The sequence below is a fragment of the Salvelinus alpinus genome, chromosome 19, assembly GCF_045679555.1.
Source record: "Salvelinus alpinus chromosome 19, SLU_Salpinus.1, whole genome shotgun sequence".
NCBI classification, from domain to species: Eukaryota; Metazoa; Chordata; class Actinopteri; order Salmoniformes; family Salmonidae; genus Salvelinus; species Salvelinus alpinus.
In genome coordinates, this window is record NC_092104.1 from 21,767,314 (window position 1) to 21,790,132 (window position 22,819).

Below are 22,819 nucleotides of genomic sequence, written 5' to 3' on the forward strand. Positions count from 1 at the left end.
TTGCTGGGCAACACGGACTTTCAACTCCCTCCAAAGATTTTCTATGGGGTTGAGATCTGGAGACTGGCTAGGCCACTCCAGGACCTTGAAATGCTTCTTACGAAGCCACTCCTTCGTTGCCCGGGCGGTGTGTTTGGGATCATTGTCATGCTGAAAGACCCAGCCACGTTTCATCTTCAATGCCCTTGCTGATGGAAGGAGGTTTTCACTCAAAATGTCACGATACATGGCCCCATTCATTCTGTCCTTTACACGGATCAGTCGTCCTGGTCCCTTTGCAGAAAAACAGCCCCAAAGCATGATGTTTCCACCCCCATGCTTCACAGTAGGTATGGTGTTCTTTGGATGCAACTCAGCATTTTTTGTCCTCCAAACACGACGAGTTGAGTTTTTACCAAAAAGTTATATTTTGGTTTCATCTGACCATATGACATTCTCCCAATCTTCTTCTGGATCATATAAATGCTCTCTAGCAAACTTCAGACGGGCCTGGACATGTACTGGCTTAAGCAGGGGGACACGTCTGGCACTGCAGGATTTGAGTCCCTGGCGGCGTAGTGTGTTACTGATGGTAGGCTTTGTTACTTTGGTCCCAGCTCTCTGCAGGTCATTCACTAGGTCCCCCCGTGTGGTTCTGGGATTTTTGCTCACCTTTCTTGTGATCATTTTGACCCTACGGGGTGAGATCTTGCGTGGAGCCCCAGATCGAGGGAGATTATCAGTGGTCTTGTATGTCTTCCATGTCCTAATAATTGCTCCCACCGTTGATTTCTTCAAACCAAGCTGCTTACCTATTGCAGATTCAGTCTTCCCAGCCTGGTGCAGGTCTACAATTTTGTTTCTGGTGTCCTTTGACAGCTCTTTGGTCTTGGCCATAGTGGAGTTTGGAGTGTGACTGTTTGAGGTTGTGGACAGGTGTCTTTTATACTGATAACAAGTTCAAACAGGTGCCATTAATACAGGTAACGAGTGGAGGACAGAGGAGCCTCTTAAATAAGAAGTTACAGGTCTGTGAGAGACAGAAATCTTGCTTGTTTGTAGGTGACCAAATACTTATTTTCCACCATAATTTGCAAATAAATTCATAAAAAATCCTACAATGTGATTTTCTGGATTTTTTTTTCTCATTTTGTCTGTCATAGTTGAAGTGTACCTATGATGAAAATTACAGGCCTCTCTCATCTTTTTAAGTGGGAGAACTTGCACAATTGGTGGCTGACTAAATACTTTTTTGCCCCACTGTAGATTCTCTTTTTTCTACCATGTTATTGACTTGTTTATTGTTTACTCCATGTGTAACTCTGTGTTGTTGTCTGTTCACACTGCTATGCTTTATCTTGGCCAGGTCGCAGTTGCAAATGAGAACTTGTTCTCAACTAGCCTACCTGGTTAAATAAAGGTGAAAATAAAAATAAAAGTCGCAAATGAGAACTTGTTCTCAACTAGCCTACCTGGTTAAATAAAGGTGAAATATATATATATTTTTTTTTTAAACCCTCATGTTACATTTTAGCAGACACTGTTATCCAGAACAACTTACAGTAGTGGAGTGCATATATCATACTGGTGCCCTGTGGGAATTGAACTCATAACTCTGGCATTGCAAGTGCCATGCTCAACCAACTGAGCAACACCAATGTTGTTTACTAAGTTTATGGTTCATATTTAGGATAATGTTTTACAGATTTGTCATTTTATTTTTAAATCATCTTATTTAATTATTTTATATATTTTACATGTGAAAAGAGCAGAGAGATGGCAAGAGAAATTTACAGACACCTGTGTTAATCTTAACCCTTGTGTAGTCTTAACATTCTGTATTCTCCCCTTGTCCTAAGGGTAAAGAATTCACAAAAGTTCACTAAACCCCTAAAATAAAGCAAAAAAACAACCTGTCATTCATCACAAACTTTGTGAATATCTGGGTTTTCCCTCTTCACAATGCAGAAAGACTGCATTTAATCAGTGGACACCACTCGTTTTTATTACAACACACCTGTCATAATTCTTTATTATTATTATTATTGCTAAAGGTATTGCATAGGTGTAAACATATTTTTTTTTAGCAAGAGATAGCACTTGTATAACCTAAGAAGGTAGCAGAAATGTCCAGAAAGTTTTGAATGTGTTTTATTGAAGGGAAACAATAACATTCTTGAACTTTTTTGGCAACATAGTGATATATTCTTATATACTGTACAATGAGGAATTCAACTACAAAACACCAGTCTTCTCCCATTTTTTTAACCATTGTTCCCACCCACAAGGTGTATAAACAACAATAAATAAGAATAACATAAGATAATAGATACAAAAATGTGAAGAACATAAATCAATCAACACCAATTAGCACATGTAGGACAGTATGTAAGTGTGTGTGCATGGACTTTGCAGATGTATTTCTCACATGTGCAGCACATAGTATTTGTTTTACAATCCATATTTGGGGCCAGAATTGGCACCTCCTCCTCTTGGCTGCCCCATTTGCAGCCTTAAATGGATCAGGACAAGATTCAGCCCCCTGAACAGCTTTCACAAGCGCTGAAGAGGCTGCTGTGCGGGGGAGGCGCTCCCTTCTTTGAATGTGTGGGGTTACAAGTGCCTTTCCCAGCTGCTCCAGGAACACCATGCTCTTGTTCTGCTTATCAGGCATCCAGGTAGTGTTGATCTTGTTCCATATCACAAAGGCATTGTATGAGGACACATCAATGATGTTATGGAAGATGACCAGGGGCCAGTGGGCAGTCATCCTCCTGCAGCTGTAAGTTCAATCACCTTGTCCAGGTTGTCCATGCGTCCTTTGTTGTGGTTGTAGTCCAGGATGATGGCTGGCTTTCTGTCCTCACGATCACTGATCTCAGCCGTTTTGTGCAGTGTGCTCTGGAGGATCACATTCGTGTTGCTCTTTGTGAGGTAAGAAACTAGAGTGATGGTGAGCATGAAGGCAAACTTTGAAGAAAAGGCCTCTCTCCCCCTTGTTGCGAGGAGTGCAAGGGGGAGCTCAGGCTTGTTCTTTCTAATTGTGCCAACCATGGTGATCTTCCCCTTCAGTTCAATCAGTAACACACATAATCTCAACTTCTCATTGTGTGTGTGCGGGTGCGTGTGCGTGTGTGTTTTTGTGTTTTTTGTGTTTTTTTGTGGTGTGTAAATGATTTTATAACTGCTGGGTCAAAAATGACTAAGAAAATCTTTGTAACCTGGTGTTGTACAGCTTTCATGGAAATATGAACAAAGGCGATGTTTCACCTTTTCTAATGTTGGGGGCACTCTAGGAAAAGTCTAAAAATATAATTTAGGGGGTTTTCTGTGCTGTTAAACATAGTGGAGGATCATTTTTACCCTTAAAAACTTCTTATGGCTGCAGGGGCAGTATTGAGTAGCTTGGATGAAAGGTGCACAGAGGTGCCCATAGTAAACTGCCTGCTCCTCAGTCCCGGTTGCTAATATATGCATATTATTATTAGTATTGGATATAAAACACTGAAGTTTCTAAAACTATTTGAATGATGTCTGTGAGTATAACAGAACTCATATGGCAGGCAAAAACCTGAGAAAAAATCCAAACAGGAAGTGGGAATTCTGAGGTTGGTCGATTTTCAACCAAGACCCTATCGAATACACAGTGGGATATGGATGAGTTTGCACTTCCTACGGCTTCCACTAGATGCCAACAGTCTGTATAACTTTGTCTGACGCCTCTACTGTGAAGTGGGGCCAAAGGAGACAGGAATTAGTCAGGTCTATCATGACCTGACCATGCTCTGACCATGCGCGTTCACATGAGAGGGAGCTCTGTTCCATCGCACATCTGAAGTCAATGTAATTCTCCGGTTGGAACGTTACTGAAGATTTATGTTAAAAACATTCTAAATATTGATTCAATACATCGTTTGACATGTTTCTACTGACTGTTACGGAACTTTTTGACATTTCGTCTGCTTTTAGTGAACGCGCTTCCTGACTTTGGATTTGTTTACCAAACACGCTAACAAAAATAGCTATTTGGACATAAATGATGGACATTACCGAACAAAACAAAACAAAAATTTCTTGTGGGAGTCCTGGGAGTGCATTCCGACGAAGAGCAGCAAAGGTAAGTGAAGATTTATAATGCTTTTTATGAGTTTTCTTGACTGCACAATTTGGCGGGTAACTGTGTGGCTTCCTTTTGTGGCTGAACCCTGTTCTCAGATTATTGAATATTGTGCTTTGCCGTAAAGCTTTTTGAAATCTGACACAGCGGTTGCATTAAGAACAAGTTTATCTTTAATTCTTTAATTCTATTCTATTCTACATGTATCTTTCAACAAAGTTTATGATGAGTATTTATGTTATTTGACGTGGCTCTCTGCAATTTCTCCGGATATTTTGGAAGCATTTCTGAACATGGCGCCAATGTAAACTGAGGTTATTAGATATAAATATGAACTTAATCGAACAAAACATATATGTATTGTGTAACATGAAGTCCTATGAGTGTCATCTGATGAAGATCATCAAAGGTTAGTGGTTAATTTTATCTCTATTTCTGTTTTTTGTGACTCTGGAAAAATGACTGTGTTAGTCTGTGATTTTGCGGTGACCTAACATAATCGTTTGTGGTGCTTTCGCTGTAAAGCCTATTTGAAATCGGACACTTTGGTGGGATTAACAACAAGATTACCTTTAAAATGGTTTAAGATACATGTATGTTCGAGGAATTTTAATTCTGAGATTTCTGTTGTTTGAATTTGGCGCCCTGCACTTTCACTGGCTGTTGTCATATCATCCCGTTAACGGGATTGCAGCCCTAATTAATACAACACAAGGGTTAACTACCCAAAAGGGCCACTAGATGACTTGTGGTAGACTACATAAAATCCTTGAAAGATACCAAAATTCTGGTAGTTTACTGGTGAAATTCGAAAGTTTCCAGTAATATACCCTCCCTTTCCAACCCTATTTGCAAGTCATCGGTCAGATGAGGGAAGAGTGGAGTGTCAGTCTCAAATCTCAAATAGTTTTGGGTGTTTAACTTCAACACCCCATACATTCTTGAAAATGCACCATAAATCAGTTAATAACATATAGCATTCCAAACATCACCTTATACCCAATACAGTGAACTATAGTGAGCTCGGGTCAAAAGTAGTATACTATAAAGGGAATATGGAGCCATTAGGACAGAGCAAACAGACTTAGGGCTCAGACACACCAACAGCGTTTGCTGGCAGAGAGTACTTAGCACCTCTGAACATAATTTGTGAACCGAGTGCGCATCGATTTACCATGTGGAATCCCATGAAAAATGTTGCCAGTCAAACGTCTACAACGGGTGGTCCCTAAAACACAGCTCACTGATCCACATTTGGTGCGATGTGTGCAAGCCTTTACAGAAACCAGAGGTTATCCCCATGCATACATCACTATAACATACAGCACACAGTGACATCTATGTGAGCTAAGAGGCTAAGGCTATGAAGTCAACAGGACAGAACACCTGCATCGCAAATAGCATTCTATTCCTTTTACAGTACACAACTTTTGACCAGTGACCACATGACTCTGCTAGAAAGTAGTGCACTATAAAATGAATATGGTACAGTTTGGATGCAACCACCAACATATGCATGTTGTAGGTCACTCTATTTTCACAGTACTTTTGGAATCCTGATTCTGAGGAGGACAGGCAGAAAGACTCAACCCCTCTGATACATCATCATAAACAACAATAAACCCAGAGAAAGAAGTGGGATTCAAAGGTCCCTTCATGCCAGCCTCTCCCTCCTCTGAGTCCCCTCTCCTGAGTCCCCTCTCCTGACTGCCCTCTCCTGAGTCCCCTCTCCTGACTACCCTCTCCTGACTGCCCTCTCCTGAGTCCCCTCTCCTGACTGCCCTCTCCTGAGTCCCCTCTCCTGACTGTCCTTTCCTGACTGCCCTCTCCTGAGTCCCCTCTCCTGACTGCCCTCTCCTGAGTCCCCTCTCCTGAGTCCCCTCTCCTGACTGCCCTCTCCTGAGTCCCCTCTCCTGACTGCCCTCTCCTGAGTCCCCTCTCCTTACTCCCCTCTCCTGTCTCCCCTCTCCTGAATATGGCCTTATTTCTATTGCAGCATATTGGATGGCTGTCATTCATATTCCATTCACCCAGTTCAATGTAACAAAGACAGGTTTATGCTACTACGTATATGATAATAAAATGTTCCCTGTACCCATCATGAAGTTGCTACAACCTAGCTTACGAATGAAAGTTTACAACGTACGTGCACAGGTCGAGAGAATTTAGAGTAATCAAGGTAACAGACAGTCACCGCTTTGCACACTCTTGCCTGCATCTAGCTGATCTAGGGTGTAATCATTAGTCCCACAGTTACAAACAAGAGTTTCTATTGGACAAATTCAGGTATGTTTATCACCGTTTTGTTCGGTTTGCTTCCGTTTAAGATTTTTTTTCAACAGAATCAGCTCAATGAAAAAAAAAAACACGCAAACACAGTCCACTTTCATAGCAGCCACATACAAACAGCTAGTTGTATATACAAGTCCTTCTCGCATCTACACTATATATACAAAAGTATGTGGACACACCCGCTGCTGACAGGTGTATAAAATAGAGCTCACAGCCATGCAATCTCCATAGACAAACCTTGGCAGTAGAATGGCCTTAATGAAGAGCTCAGTGACTTTCAATGTGGCACCGTCATAGGATGCCACCTTTCCAACAAGTCAGTTCGTCAAATTTCTGCCCTGCTAGAGCTGCCCCGGTCAACTGTGAGTGCTGTTATTGTCACGTCTGCTCCCGCTCATCCCTCCCCTGGCGTTTGAGGGTGCCAGGCTGCCCTGCATCACGCACTCCTGCCATCAATTACGCACACCTGCCTTCCCTCGTCACGCGCTTCAGGATATTGGACTCACCTGGACTCACTTATCATCTGTTTATTACCTCCCCTATATTTGTCAGTTTCCCTGCTCTGTTCCTTGCTGATGCATTGATTGTTTTTTGTCTTTGTTTTTTTGTATGCTGACAATGTTCCTGTCTCGTTCCATGTCCGTTCCTCATTAAATGTTTGACTCCCCGTGCCTGCTTCGTCTCTCCAGCATCAACTCATGTGACAGTTATTGTGAAGTGGAAATGTCCAGGAGCAACAATGGCAAAGTGGTAGGCCACCCAAACTCACAGAATGGGACTGCCGAGTGCTGAAGCGAGTAGTGTGTAAAAAACACTCACTACCGAGTTCCAAACTGCTTCTGGAAGCAACAGAGTTTAATGAAATGGGTTTCCATGGCCGAGCATCCACACAAAAGCCTAAGATCACCACACGTAATGTCAAGCGTCGGCTGGAGTGGTGTAAAGCTCTCCGCCATTGGACTCTGAAGCAGTACTAAATGCGTTCTCTGGAGTGATGAATCACGCTTCACCATCTTGAAGTCCAACGGACGAATCGGGGTTTGGAGGATGTCTGGAGAACGCCACCTTCCGGAATGCATAGTGCCAACTGTAAAGTTTGATGGAGGAGGAATAATGATCTGAGGCTGTTTTTCATGGTTCGAGGTCCATACAGAAATAGTTTGTTGAGATCGGTGTGTAAGAACTTGACTGGCCTACACTGAGCCCTGACCTCAACCCCATCGAACACCTTTGGAATGAATTGGAACGCAGACTGCGAGCCAGGCCTATCGCCCAACATCAGCGCCCGACCTCACTAATGCTCTTGTGGCTGAATGGAAGCAAGTCCCTGCAACAATGTTCCAACATCTTGTGGAAAGCCTTCCCAGAAGAGTGGCTGTTATAGCAGTAAAGGTGGGATCAACTCTATAAGAATCCACATGATTTTAGAATGAGATTTTTGACGAGCAGATGTCCAGCAACTCTTGGCCATGGTATCTATGTGCTCTCCTTCTCTCACATTTTTCCTTCACGTGTGGACTTCAGTGCACAACACATCAGCTGTCTGTGACTAGGCGAAAAAACTTTTCCAAGATAAACCTTTATATCATGACTGCTAACTGCTACACACAGCCTACATTATTGTGACGTCATAGTCAACATAGCTACTAGAACTAACGTGTTAGTAAACCCCCTACAATCATGCAGTACAGTGTACACGCACAGTCAGCAGCAAGTAGTTTAGCAGTTAGACCGGCAGGGCCCGGTGGCAATAACTTAATAAAACCAAAAGCTTACCTTGACTTGGAAGAGTTCCAGTGTTGGATAGCCATAGCCATAGCCAGCTAGCTAACATAGCATGCCTTCTATTTTGAACCAGGTGTTTGAGTAGGCTAAACTAGGTAGCTGCATTTGATGCTAGCTAAGTAAGTGAACGTGAAAAAAAATAGACTACGAAATATAGCTAGCTCTCTCTTGCTTCTCCTTAATTTTGTAAGAAATGAATTTGTTAAAAACTGTCTCTCTCTGTTTGAGTCAACTACTCACCACATTTTATGCACTGCAATGCTAGCTAGCTGTAGCTTATGCTTTCAGTACTATATTTATTTTCTGATCCTTTGATTGGGTGGACAACATGTCAGTTCATGCTGCAAGAGCTCTGATAGGTTGGAGGACGTCCTCCGGAAGTTGTCATATTTACTGTTTAAGTCCATGGAAGGGGGAGAGAACTATGAGCCTCCTAGGTGTTGTATTGAAGTCAATGCACCCAGAGGAGGACAGAAGCTAGTTGCCCTCTGGCTACATCATGGTGCTACCCTACAGAGTGCTACTGAGGCTACTGTAGACCTTCATTGCAAAACAGTGTGTTTTAATCAATTATTTGGTGACGTTAATATATTTTTGTATAGTTTTATCTAAAAATGATAACTTTTATAATGTTTCACTATTTCTATTTTTATGAAATTCGCTGAGGAGGAGGGTCCTCCCCTTCCTCCTCTGAGGAGCCTCCACTGTCCTGCACATTCTCTATGGCTTCTGTTATCATCCACTTAACAACCATAAGCAACCACTTTAACAGAAAACTACAATTCCCAGCACGTCTTCAAGGCCCATATTCAGAAAGCGTCTCAGGGTAGAAGTGCACTAATCAAGGATACATTTAGCCTTTTCGATTATAATGACTGGACAAGGCGACCTGATCCTAGATCAGCACTCCTACTCTAGTATGGCCCTGGTATTCCTTAAAGCAAGGTTATTTTAGATGCTCAAGTCTCTATCATGCCAGTACATCACTCTCATCAAATGTGTTCACCTGGAGCCTGTTCAGAGAAATGAATCTCTGATCTTCAAACCACAGAGGATAGATAGATAGATAGATAGATAGATAGATAGATAGATAGATAGATAGATAGATAGATAGATAGATAGATAGATAGATAGATAGATAGATAGATAGATAGATAGATAGATAGATAGATAGATAGATAGATAGATAGATAGATAGATAGATAGATAGATAGATAGATAGATAGATAGATAGATAGATAGATAGATAGATAGATAGATAGATAGATAGATAGTAGTAGGACACTTCTCTGACTCAACATCTCTGAACACGGTTAGGATAGGAGCGCACAATACTGAGGAGTTTCTATGTTAGGTCAAGACAGTTATACACACTTAGTCACACTGTATACAACATTCGCAGAGTACGACCCTGCCTCACGCAGGAAGCGGCGCAGGTCCTAATCCAGGCACTTGTCATCTCCCGTCTGGATTACTGCAACTCGCTGTTGGCTGGGCTCCCTGCCTGTGCCATTAAACCCCTACAACTCATCCAGAACGCCGCAGCCCGTCTGGTGTTCAACTTTCCCAAGTTCTCTCACGTCACCCCGCTCCTCCGCTCTCTCCACTGGCTTCCAGTTGAAGCTCGCATCCGCTACAAGACCATGGTGCTTGCCTACGGAGCTGTGAGGGGAACGGCACCTCCGTACCTTCAGGCTCTGATCAGGCCCTACACCCAAACAAGGGCACTGCGTTCATCCACCTCTGGCCTGCTCGCCTCCCTACCTCTGAGGAAGTACAGTTCCCGCTCAGCCCAGTCAAAACTGTTCGCTGCTCTGGCACCCCAATGGTGGAACAAACTCCCTCACGACGCCAGGTCAGCGGAGTCAATCACCACCTTCCGGAGACACCTGAAACCCCACCTCTTTAAGGAATACCTAGGATAGGATAAAGTAATCCTTCTAACCCCCCCCCCCCCCTTAAAAGAGTTAGATGCACTATTGTAAAGTGGTTGTTCCACTGGATATCATAAGGTGAATGCACCAATTTGTAAGTCGCTCTGGATAAGAGCGTCTGCTAAATGACTTAAATGTAAATGTAAAATGTATCAGAGACTCAGTCTGCGCCCCAAATGGCACCCTATTCCATAGAGTGCAGTACTTTTGACTAGGGTTCTGGTTAAAAGTACTTTTGACATGTTTTTTTTTTTTTTTCTTCCACCTGTGTATCCTCATATCCAGAGCCACTTCCAGGAGCATTTAGGGTTAAGTGCCTTGCTCAAGGGCACTGACAGATGTTTCACCTAGTCGGCTCAGGGATTCCAATGAGCGACCTTTGGTTACTGGCCCAACGCTCTTAACCGGCAAGTAGCTACCTGCCACACTGTAAATGGGAATAGCAGAATAGGGTGCCATTTGGGACACATGTGAATGGTGCAGGTTTGGATACAGAAACAAACACACATCTATTTGACACAGAATGTTATTACATCTACAAACGCTGCTGATCATCAACAACATCCAACTCAATTCACGGTGCTCCATGCACACAAGCTATAATCACAATCACGGGCAAGCAGCAAAACATATTAGAAAAATGAAAGATATAAAACAATTCAGTGTATTGGATGGAGTCCCTCGGAATCAAAGGCATATGACTAAGAGTAAAAATAGAGCTTAGGATACAAATTCAATGCACTATATGACACATAGTTGTCATGGGAACATTAAAAACTTAATGATATGATAGAGATGTCATATAATGCTTTTGGGGTATATTTTCATTGCATTTTCAATGCAATCTTAAGAGGGGTAAGAAACAGTTGTTACAGTACTTACTCCATTGATTTAATAAGCTATTCATATGCATCTTGAGGATGGGTGGAAATGCACTGGCCGCCAGTCAGTGCAATACCCAAGCCAGCTTGGCAGTAGTTATAGTCTTTATCCAGAAGCTGGGGAGAACCACATGCATGCAACAATGAGCAAACACACACACACACCACACACACACACACACACACACCACACACCACACACACACACACACACACACACACACAGAGCCAGGACTGTTACTATACTGTGACGTACTTTAGGCTTTGCTTTCATGCAGGCATCGTTAGAGGCAGGCATAAACAAATATTCAGTAGGCCAGCTGTTGCGTTCACATTTTCCATGCACCGAATAGAAACATTGACCCTGTCTGTAATTTCTGTAAATATCTATTCAAATATTACAAATGAAAACAGGATTACATAAGTAAAGTAGGGTAGGCTATGACAAATACTAACAAATGAGTCTTGATTTTGGAATAAGAGCCAGCCATTACCCCAGTCAGATATTCTATTCAATACATTGTTGGTATGTAGCCGAATCTTCACTTCTTCAATCAATGATCTCTTGTTATTAGATAAATATCAAGGGAAACTTTAGGCTATAACTCCATCCTTGAACAAAACTCCAACCTTGAACACATATTTAACACATACTTGATCGGTATAAATGGTACTTACATCGTTATAACAACAGTCCAATTCGTTTATAAAGAGTAAAGTGTTCCCCCAGAAATGTATTGATTATATTCTACACAGTGATATATTTGAAATGCGTTAGCTACGTAGGATACACTGCGATCCGAATTCGGTGCGCTATGCACTGTTTCCGTATGATGTGCGGCTCTTCAGTCTCCAACCAACGCACTCGCCACTCAGGGTGTGAAAGCGGTTGCACGGCGGAGCGGGGGTAAAACAGTCTTGATAAAATTCATGTTTGATGGGTTGCCTTTGGAACCAACTGTAATTACGTCGGTTGATATCGCTCAACTCAGTCTCCACCCACTCTGTAAGCTTGAAGCTACATTATAGCCACCGATCAGCTGTGCTGTTGGCTACTTTGTAATCATGCAAAAGAAAATAAATTGAGTATTTTTTCCCCATGTATTTATTCAGCAGGTACAATAAGGAGAATAAGGCACAAGATGTAACTAGCACAGTATATACTGTAATATACAGTACCAGTCAAACGTTTGGACACACTTACTCATTCCAGTTTTTTTTTTTTTTTTTTTTTTTACTTATTTCTACATTGTAGAATAATAGTGAAGATATGAAAACTATGTAATAACACATATTGAATCATGTAGTAACCAAAAAAACGAATCAAAATAAGTAGCCACCCTTTGCCCTTATGACAGTTTTGCACACTCTTGGCATTCTCTCAACCAGCTTCATGAGGTAGTCACCTGGAATGAATTTCAATTAACAGGTATGCCTTGTTAAAAGTTAATTTGTGGAATTTCTTCCCTTCTAAATGTGTTTGAGCCAATCAGTTGTGAAAAGGGAGGGGTGGTATACAGAAGATAGCCCTATTTGGTAAAATACCAAGTCCATATTATGGCAAGAACAGCTCAAATAAGCAAAGAGAAATGACAGTCCATCATTAGTTTAAGACATAAAGGTCAGTCAATCCGAAAAATTTCAAGTCCTTTGAGATTTTTGTTTCCAACCGCCGAGTCTTTGTGAGAAGCAGAGTAGGTGAACGGATGATCTCCGCATGTGTGGTTCCCACCATGAAGCATGGAGGAGGGGGTGTGATAGTGTGGGGTGTGCAAAGCTGGCATCAAGGCAAAGAGTGGGTACTTTGAAGAATCTCAAATATAAAACATATTTAGATTTTTTAAAGACTTTTTTGGTTACTACATGATTCCATATGTGTTATATCATAGTTTTGATGTCTTTACTATTATTCTACAATGTAGAAAATAGTACAAATAAAGAAAAACCCTGGAATGAGTAGGTGTGTCCAAACTTTTGACTGGTTCTGCATTTAATAATATGCCATTTAGCAGACGCTTTTATCCAAAGAAATGTACAGTCATGCATGCATACATTTTATGTATGGGTAGTCCTGGGAATTTAACCCATTATTCTGGTGTTGCAAACACCAGTTTCTACCAACTGAGCTAATTTTACACACATGCATTATATGAACCAGCTATATTTCTAGGAACATTGTCATGTCAAACAGAGATTGCATGAAGACATTGGATGATAGGGAGGAACACGTTTGTTTTACAGGCTTGATTGCACCAGTCTAAGCATAAACTCCCCCTGAGAGTGTGGGAATGAAATGATTATAACAGGGGGAAAGGAAGAGTAACATATCAAAGAACGTCTGAAACTGTTTCTCACTGTCTTATTGTTCTATAGTTAGTGTGACTGGTCTTACAGTTTTACTGTTAGTCAGCCATCTGCTGCAAGTTGGCTGAGAGAGCCAGGCTGCAGACTCTAGTGTTCATGAATCATCAGCCTATTTCTGATCCCACACACTGACACATCTCTCTACTTCTACAGAGAGATTATATCATTCTATCATTATTTCACCATCCAACCACCCTGTAATTACACAGCATCTTCATTTTTCTTCCTGTTACTTTTTCTCAAAGCAATTATGCTACTTAACAGTCACCACCAACAACAAACATTTAATAATGATGACATGGATTGCTACATGTATAACAAATCAAATTGAATCAGATTTTATTGGTCACATACATATATTTAGCAGATGTTTTTGCGGGTGTAGCCAAAATGCTACATTTTTCAGTTAAATTAAATTGCATTAAAGATAGAGCCAGATGAATTTGGAGTATGGCATACTATTCAATGCAGATGAGGAAAATGTATTGTCCCGAATGTAGAATGCATTTTCTGAAGTAGTAATTGGACAGATTCATTTTGTTTTATGATATGTTTGCACTCCAATTAATACGAAAAAAGAACATGACTTTTAATGATATTCTTTCCATAATACACCACTCAATTGCACAGTGACGCAAGCATTTCGCTACACTGGCAATAACATCTGCTAAATATGTGTGTGACCAATACAATTTCATTGATTTGATGCTATTCTGTTCACTTCCACCTCGTTATAGGAAAGTGGGTAAACTCTGTCACCAGCTGTTCATAAAGTGGAACTACAGGTCTTTGCTGATGTTCGGCATGATTCTATCTCATTTTACATCAACAACATTTTAAACCTAGTAAGGTCGATAATAAACCGTTCTCCTCATTTTACCAACAAACACCAGTCAAGTTCAGGATATTGCGTATGACTTTAAAAAACATTGCCTCGGTGCACATTCTTTACAACAATGTCCTAGTTGTAGTTATTACTTGTAGTGCATAAGAAAGACTGGATGAGACATCAGCAGGTGAGGTGGCCTTTCTGGAAGCCACCCCAAATACCCAGCAACTCATGTGGTTCAAATCCAGTGACAATGACTATTGTGGCATATGGAAAAGTGAGCTGTTCTATTATGTTATTATCCTATAATGTTATTTGACTGAGTTTCTTGTCTGCAAGACTTACAGCAACACAAATAGAGTAGGCTTACAAGTAAAACCATAAACCTACATGTGTGCACAATGAAAACATAGAATCACATTCGGTACTGTGATGTGTACATCTTCTCTGTGCTATAAATAGCTCCTGTCTAAGATAGGCTAAATAGAGACTGTCTGTATGGTTCCTTCACATTTATGCGTCGGAGAGCTATGGACGAGCCCAATATTAAACCAATATGCAGTGTAAAAACAAATTGACAGTGATTTATTGCATTATGAAACATTTGTCTTTAGAAAGATATTAGACTCGTCATTTTTAAACAAACTTTTTTTATTATTGTAATACGGGCTACAGAGAAACACCTGTTGTTCACCCAGTTATAAACAATCAAAAAACAAAAAATTATTTAAAAAACTTTAATTTACACAGGTATTTCATGGGGAGGGGGTTCTCAGTGGTTTCGTTTCCTGGCATAGCAGGGGGAGGGGAGGGGGAGAACAGAACAGAACAAGAAGAACTTCTCTCTAGTTAATTTTGGTCTGACCAAATAGATGTTTCTCAGCAAAGTAAACACTAAGACCTTACAATGTCAATTGGAATTGGCCATTGGCCTATTTTAAGCATCCATATCTTCTATATTTCATCACAATATTCCTCTGACTCCTGTTGCATTCATATAAGTATTTCCCATTTAGCAAAAATGTAACAATCACCCACCATTTCGTTGTTTATTGAACTGTAGGTCCTGCCTTGGATCTTTTAGGAAATAGAAAACAAATCAAACACATTTCTCTGTATTCTTTAGCTAATGCATGATAGCTGGTGGAAAAAGTAGTACTAGCTCAGTTGCATGTGTAAGAGACAATTGCACAGTGCCTGTATGGCCCACACAATCAATGGAAACACATGTCATTCATCCTGTGTGTGGGATGAAGCAGATTAGCTTTATTCAGAATGCCATTTATTCTGCCCATATCGTTTCAGATGACAGTTTGCAGGTTGAGGTGAAGGGAGGTCGAGAGAGAGGGAATGATAAAGTGAAAAAGAATGAGTCACACATAGACTAATGAATGAGACAGCCTTTCTCTGTGAGCTCTTTCCACTTTACAAAGACATTTTACATTTGAATGAGTTGTGCGGTTTATGTGGAGAATCCTTTTTGATCAATAACCACTTCCACCCAGATGATTGAATTGAAGGTACATACTGTATGTGCTCTTGGTGGGTGGTGTGTTATTCAAAGAATACCATTTCTATAATCCAGTTTAAAGGTATACCATGCCCTCTCTGCAAACACTAGGGTTGGAGTCAATTCGAATTGAAGGCAGTCAATTCAGGAAGTGAACTGAAATTCCAATTCAATCATTTAAAAAGACGATTATTTTCAATGACTACTCAAAAAAAAATGTTTTTCCAAAAAGTTCAATATATTTAAAAAGTTGTTATATTTTTTAATTTTACATCCAAATCACTTCCTAAATTGACTGCTTTCAATTCGAACTGACCCCAACCCTGGCAAACACTCTAATGGCCTACTGTGGTTGGAGGAGTTGGATACACTGTAGAGGCAGAAAACATCAGTATTCTACATGTTAATACCTCAGACCAGACTCAAATGCACCCCTCCACTGAGTGATGTTACTGTAACATGATAGTGACAAGAAAGAAACAAATGCTTTATACTTGGGATTTGTAGATTATACTCTCTTTGGTGCAAGAATAATCTGTGGGCTTAGTTTGTGACGTGTAAATCCATATTTTTCCACATCGATTTGGCATTGACAGTATTTATACTGCACAGAACCATTTTGTATCAGGGGTTGGATAGTGGGATTTGTAGTACATTTTTACTGTATCTGTGCTTATTTCTGTGATTGAGCAAGAGGAGGGGTGTAGTTCGAGGTGGCTGGGCTCTTAGCAGTGGCTTTGGTAGCTGCAGGGAATTGTGGGTTGTGTCCCAAATGGCACCCTATTCCCTATTTAATGCACTACTTTGACCAGAGCGCTACTGGCCCTGGTCAAAAGCAGTGCACTTTATAGGGAATAGAATGCCATTTGGGATGCAACCCTGGAATCAGCAGTGGCAGAGGATGGTGGACAGGCTCAGGGGTCACGAGGAGATGGGTCGTAGCGCGGATTGGTCGGTTGGTTTACAATCGTTTTCTCCTTCCCTCAGAGTTCCTGAAGTTGGATGGCCTGATCTTCATCTCAGCAAACTCAATGGAGTGCTCATGGCCTTTCCAATGGAACCAGTTCACTCCCTGAAGAACACACAGTAATATTAGTATCGAGGGGTTTATATTATTAACACAAATGCCTTGAATTTCCTCCCTTATCTTTACAAAGTCAACAATGTTTGAATACTGTACTACAGCAGTATTTTTGAATACAGAAATTCCTGCTAGTATTGAATATTCAAGTATATGTGCTCTCACCTTGCTGTGACTGTCATCGCCATATCGTCCCATAAGGTTGACGCGATGGCAGTTCTTATACCAGAAGGCACCCTTGTAGGACAGGGCACAGTTGGTGACTGCAATGTCATTGTCATGGTCGTAGGTTGAGAACGGGCGACCATGATGGTAGGTCATAGAATCACCTACAGGGGGCATCATAAAGAGCTTTAAGCAGGAACCAAACTTAACAGACTTCAGAAAGGAGGGATAGGTTGAATACATGCTCGCTTCACCCTCACACACCTAATAACAATATATAGTACTTTATTACTTAGATCTATTCTAACTTTTTGTGTGTCCCCAAATGGCACCCTTTTGACCAGTGCCCTATGACCCCTGTAGTGCTCCATATAGGGAATAGGGTGCCATTTCTGACACACATTTGACTTTGTACTAACTATCTAATGGTTGTAGAGAAGCAAGTCTTACCTGCGGTACCACTGTACCCTCCAACATGTACCTTGTAGCGACTGCGGGGATCAGAGATGGAGAACTTGTCGTACTGGGCGTGGGCTACATCCCCCTTGTCTCTGAGGTCCACACGAAGCTCGTACTGTCCCACTACAGTGATCTTATGGAGGTTCGACAGGCCTGTGGGAAAATATGACAGTTGTGATTTACAATCATTTCTGAGGACTTTTTTAGTCATGATATGTAACAAATGATAGGGGAAAAGAGGACAGTTTATTCAAATACAGTACTCATATTCACATGCCTTAAATGGATTCAAATAAATGAATGAATGTGTTGATCTATAATATTTTCCATATTACGAGCATACCGAGCCAGAACTCGTCGTTCATGTCACCGAAGCCAGCAGTGTAGTTCCTCCAGTTGCGGAAGAACTCCAGCTTACCACTCTGGCGTCTGAGAAACACCTGTATGATGGGACAAACAGCACCAGATCACTCATTATATAACCCTAGGATCCATTACACTACATTACATATCATCTGAATCAGTGTTGCCTGGTGTCACTTTAAATTGCGTGACGGGTTCATAGGAATGCCTGGAACAGAATGGAAACCATGCATGTGTTTGAATCTGTTCATTTCATTCCATTCCAGTCATTACTCTGAGCTGTCCTCCATTCACCAGCCACCTATGATCTGAATCAATGAGGTTTGGAGTTGGGTTGTACAGTATACTAGTAACCAGTGACTTACAATCCATCCACCTCCATCTGTGGCCATGTCACAGTAGACCTGTATGGGCTGACTCTCATCTCCACCCAGGTAGATGGTGTAGACACCAGAGGCTGTGTCTCCATTCAGCAAGGCCTGGGAGCAGTCCCTGGGGTGTTTGTACAGCACGCCAACTACACACACACACACACACACACACACACACACACACACACACACACACACACACACACACACACACACACACACACACACACACACACACACACACACACACACACACACACACACACACACACACACACACACACACACACGAAAGATGAGTTACTAAACAGCTCCAGCTGCCCAGCAAACTCTAAGCTGAAGATGAATAAAGAAGGGACTAAGATTGCCACAGTGGGTTGTGAACAGAGCAGAGGGTCGCTGTGGTAACATGTTTTTTTCTAAAAATATATATTTTTGTATTCTATGGTTTATGGGCGGTGCCAAATCGGAAGGTAGAGAAGGGGGCAAATCCAGAGGGAAACAGAGAGTAGAGTCCGAGGCCGGATTCCTAACCCTATTGCCAGTGGGTATGTTCGGTCTGGAGTTGGCAGACTACCAACATCACTGTGGTAACACTCACTGGTGGTGAAGACGGTGGTGATGACTCTGCTCCTCTTGGGCCCTGCGATGGCCAGCAGTCTGACGGAGTACTCAGTGGAGGCACTCAGCTGGGCCATGTTGTAGGAAGTGGCTGTGGGGCTCAGGACAACCTCCTGGAGGAACAACCAAAAATTCAGACATTTTCATCCCCAATTACAAGATTTTCAGACAAGATAGAACGGCCAAAGGGGGCGGTGTTGCAATCTATTGCAAAGATTGCCTGCAGAGTTCTGTTATACTATCCAGGTCTGTTCCCAAACAATTTGAACTTCTACTTTTAAAAATCCACCTCTCTAAAAACAAGTCTCTCACCGTTGCCGCCTGCTATAGACCACCCTCTGCCCCCAGCTGTGCTCTGGACACTATATGTGAACTGATTGCCCCCCATCTATCTTCAGAGCTCGTGCTGCTAGGCGACCTAAATTTGAACATGCTCAACACCCCAGCCACCCTACAATCTAAGCTTGATGCCCTCAATCTCACACAAATTATCAATGAACCTACCAGGTACCACCCCAATTCCGTAAACACGGGTACCCTCATAGATATCATCCTAACAAACTTGCCCTCCAAATACACCTCTGCTGTTTTCAACCAAGATCTCAGCGATCACTGCCTCATTGCCTGCATCCGTAATGGGTCAGCGGTCAAACGACCTCCACTCATCACTGTCAAACGCTCCCTGAAACACTTCAGCGAGCAGGCCTTTCTAATCGACCTGGCCGGGGTATCCTGGAAGGATATTGATCTCATCCCGTCAGTAGAGGATGCCTGGTCATTTTTTTAAAATGCCTTCCTCACCATCTTGAATAAGCATGCCCCATTCAAGAAATTTAGAACCAGGAACAGATATAGCCCTTGGTTCTCTCCTGACCTGACTGCCCTTAACCAACAGAAAAACATCCTATGGCGTTCTGCATTAGCATCGAACAGCCCACGTGATATGCAACTTTTCAGGGAAGCCAGAAACCAATATACACAGGCAGTTAGAAAAGCCAAGGCTAGCTTTTTCAAGCAGAAATTTGCTTCCTGCAACACAAATTCAAAAAAGTTCTGGGACACCGTAAAGTCCATGGAGAATAAGAACACCTCCTCCCAGCTTCCAACCGCTCTGAAGATAGGAAACACTGTCACCACCGACAAATCCACTATAATTGAGAATTTCAATAAGCATTTTTCTACGGCTGGCCATGCTTTCCACCTGGCTACCCCTACCCCGGACAACAGCACTGCCCTCCCCTCTGCTACTCGCCCAAGCCTTCCCCATTTCTCTTTCTCCCAAATACAGTCAGCTGATGTTCTTAATGAGCTGCAAAATCTGGACCCTTACAAATCAGCCGGGCTAGATAATCTGGACCCTTTCTTTCTAAAACTATCTGCTGAAATTGTTGCCACCCCTATTACTAGCCTCTTCAACCTCTCTTTCGTGTCGTCTGAGATCCCCAAAGATTGGAAAGCAGCTGCGGTTATCCCCCTCTTCAAAGGGGGGGACACCTTTGACCCTAACTGCTACAGACCTATATCTATCCTACCCTGCCTTTCTAAGGTCTTCGAAAGCCAAGTCAACAAACAGATTACCGACCATTTCGAATCACACCACACCTTCTCCGCTATGCAATCTGGTTTCAGAGCTGGTCATGGGTGCACCTCAGCCACGCTCAAGGTCATAAACGATATCGTAACCGCCATCGATAGGAAACAATACTGTGCAGCCGTATTCATTGACCTGGCCAAGGCTTTTGACTCTGTCAATCACCACATCCTCATTGGCAGACTCGACAGCCTTGGTTTCTCTAATGATTGCCTCGCCTGGTTCACCAACTACTTCTCTGATCGAGTTCAGTGTGTCAAATCGGAGGGTCTGTTGTCCGGGCCTCTGGCAGTCTCTATGGGGGTGCCACAGGGTTCAATTCTTGGACCGACTCTCTTCTCTGTTTACATCAATGATGTCGCTCTTGCTGCTGATGATTCTCTGATCCACCTCTACGCAGACGACACTATTCTGTATACTTCTGGCCCTTCTTTTGACACTGTGTTAACAACCCTCCAGGCGAGCTTCAATGCCATACAACTCTCCTTCCGTGGCCTCCAACTGCTCTTAAATACAAGTAAAACCAAATGCATGCTCTTCAACCGATCGCTGCCTGCTCCTGCCCGCCTGTCCAACATCACTACTTTGGACGGCTCTGACTTAGAATATGTGGACAACTACAAATACCTAGGTGTCTGGTTAGACTGTAAACTCTCCTTCCAGACCCACATCAAACATCTCCAATCCAAAGTCAAATCTAGAATTGGCTTCCTATTCCGCAACAAAGCATCCTTTACTCATGCTGCCAAACATACCCTTGTAAAACTGACCATCCTACCAATCCTCGACTTCGGTGATGTCATTTACAAAATAGCCTCCAAAACCCTACTCAATAAATTGGATGCAGTCTATCACAGTGCCATCCGTTTTGTCACCAAAGCCCCATATACTACCCACCACTGCGACCTGTACACTCTCGTTGGCTGGCCCTCGCTTCATACTCGTCGCCAAACCCACTGGTTCCAGGTCATCTACAAGACCCTGCTAGGTAAAGTCCCCCCTTATCTCAGCTCGCTGGTCACCGTAGCAGCACCTACCTGTAGCACGCGCTCCAGCAGGTATATCTCTCTAGTCACCCCCAAAACCAATTCTTCCTTTGGACGCCTCTCCTTCCAGTTCTCTGCTGCCAATGACTGGAACGAACTACAAAAATCTCTGAAACTGGAAACACCTATCTCCCTCACTAGCTTTAAGCACCAGCTGTCAGAGCAGCTCATAGATTACTGCACCTGTACATAACCCATCTACAATTTAGCCCAAACAACTACCTCTTTACCTACTGTATTTATTTATTAATTTATTTTGCTCCTTTGCACCCCATTATTTCTGTCTCTACTTTGCACTTTCTTCCACTGCAAACCAACCATTCCAGTGTTTTTTTACTTTTTTTTTTACTTGCTGTGTTGTACTCACTTCGCCTCCATGGCCTTTTTATATTTTTATTTATTTATACATATATTTGTTTGCCTTCACCTCCCTTATCTCACCTCACTTGCTCACATTGTATATAGACTTATTTTTTTTCACTGTATTATTGACTATATGTTTGTTTTACTCCATGTGTAACTATGTGTTGTTGTATGTGTCGAACTGCTTTGCTTTATCTTGGCCAGGTCGCAATTGTAAATGAGAACGTGTTCTCAATTTGCCTACCTGGTTAAATAAAGGTTAAATAAAATAAAAAATAAATAAATAAACACAACCCAGCAGTCAGAATGTCCGAGATACGTCATTATTAATACATTATGGTGCACTACATGGGGAAAAGGATGCCATTTGGGACTTATTGGATTTAGAAGTATATAATGCTTTTCTAGATCCCAAAGGTGTATTATCAATGCTTTTTCTTACACTACCCAAAGATGCATCCTCATGTCCTCTTGGACAAAACAATACTCTGACCAAGGAAGGAATGTTCTTCTCATCATTTTAAATCTATGGTTCCACCATGCAGACAACTACTGACCCGGATTGTGCCGTCAGCTGACTCAAAGCTGAGGATGTAGCCGGTGATGTCAGCGCGTGGGGCCTTCCAGGTCAACATGGCGTTCTCTGTCTGGATGTTACTGGCTGCCAGGTCCTGAGGGGCATCTACATCTAGGGGAGAGAACACAGTGGTCTTAAACCCTCGTTCAGACAGAGTACTTCACCTTCTAAATTTTCTGTTTCCAGGTTCAGGTTGTCTGTTTGAAAGGGTACGTGGTAAAAAAGGTACATTTTAAACATAAAAAAACAGTTATGTAACCTGTAGGGTTAGTGGGCCAGAAAATACTGCAACTGCAGTAGGGAGAAAGAGATTAGTGCTTTGTGTGAATGTCTGCCTGTTCGGTTTGAATTTGATCTGTTCTGTTGTTGATCCACAATTGATATCAATCTTTTGAATGAGCATACAGCTTCATAGCAGTTTCACAATAAAATCGTAGGCACTAATCAAAGCTGCTGTTTGAATGTGTGTGTGGGAGGGAAGGTTCTAGGTC

At 42.1% G+C, this 22,819-nt stretch overlaps 2 protein-coding genes across 6 annotated transcripts in view; both read right to left on the bottom strand.

Moving 5' to 3' along the window:
* Window positions 1-12,014, bottom strand: part of LOC139545129 (dual specificity testis-specific protein kinase 1-like) — a 55,277-nt gene extending 43,263 nt beyond the window's left edge. For 2 of the 3 annotated variants that reach the window (XM_071352548.1, XM_071352547.1), the window contains exon 1: window positions 11,667-12,013. Coding sequence is in view for 1 of the 3 variants with exons in the window: in XM_071352546.1 (XP_071208647.1) it covers window positions 10,990-11,020 (31 nt within the window). In the remaining 2 variants the exon portion in view is untranslated. Of the gene's footprint in view, window positions 1-10,989; window positions 11,106-11,666 lie in introns of all 3 variants that reach the window. The other variant, XM_071352546.1, reaches the window with a different exon arrangement.
* A 2,797-nt stretch (window positions 12,015-14,811) lies between these two features.
* Window positions 14,812-22,819, bottom strand: part of LOC139545130 (tenascin-like) — a 74,473-nt gene continuing 66,465 nt past the window's right edge. For all 3 annotated transcript variants that reach the window (XM_071352552.1, XM_071352551.1, XM_071352549.1), the window contains 7 exons: window positions 22,309-22,439; window positions 18,732-18,864; window positions 18,125-18,276; window positions 17,740-17,836; window positions 17,388-17,549; window positions 16,938-17,101; window positions 14,812-16,763 (listed from right to left, as the gene is read on the bottom strand). In XM_071352552.1, the coding sequence (XP_071208653.1) occupies window positions 16,653-16,763; window positions 16,938-17,101; window positions 17,388-17,549; window positions 17,740-17,836; window positions 18,125-18,276; window positions 18,732-18,864; window positions 22,309-22,439 (950 nt within the window). In that variant the 3' untranslated portion in view covers window positions 14,812-16,652. The remainder of the gene's footprint in view (window positions 16,764-16,937; window positions 17,102-17,387; window positions 17,550-17,739; window positions 17,837-18,124; window positions 18,277-18,731; window positions 18,865-22,308; window positions 22,440-22,819) is intronic.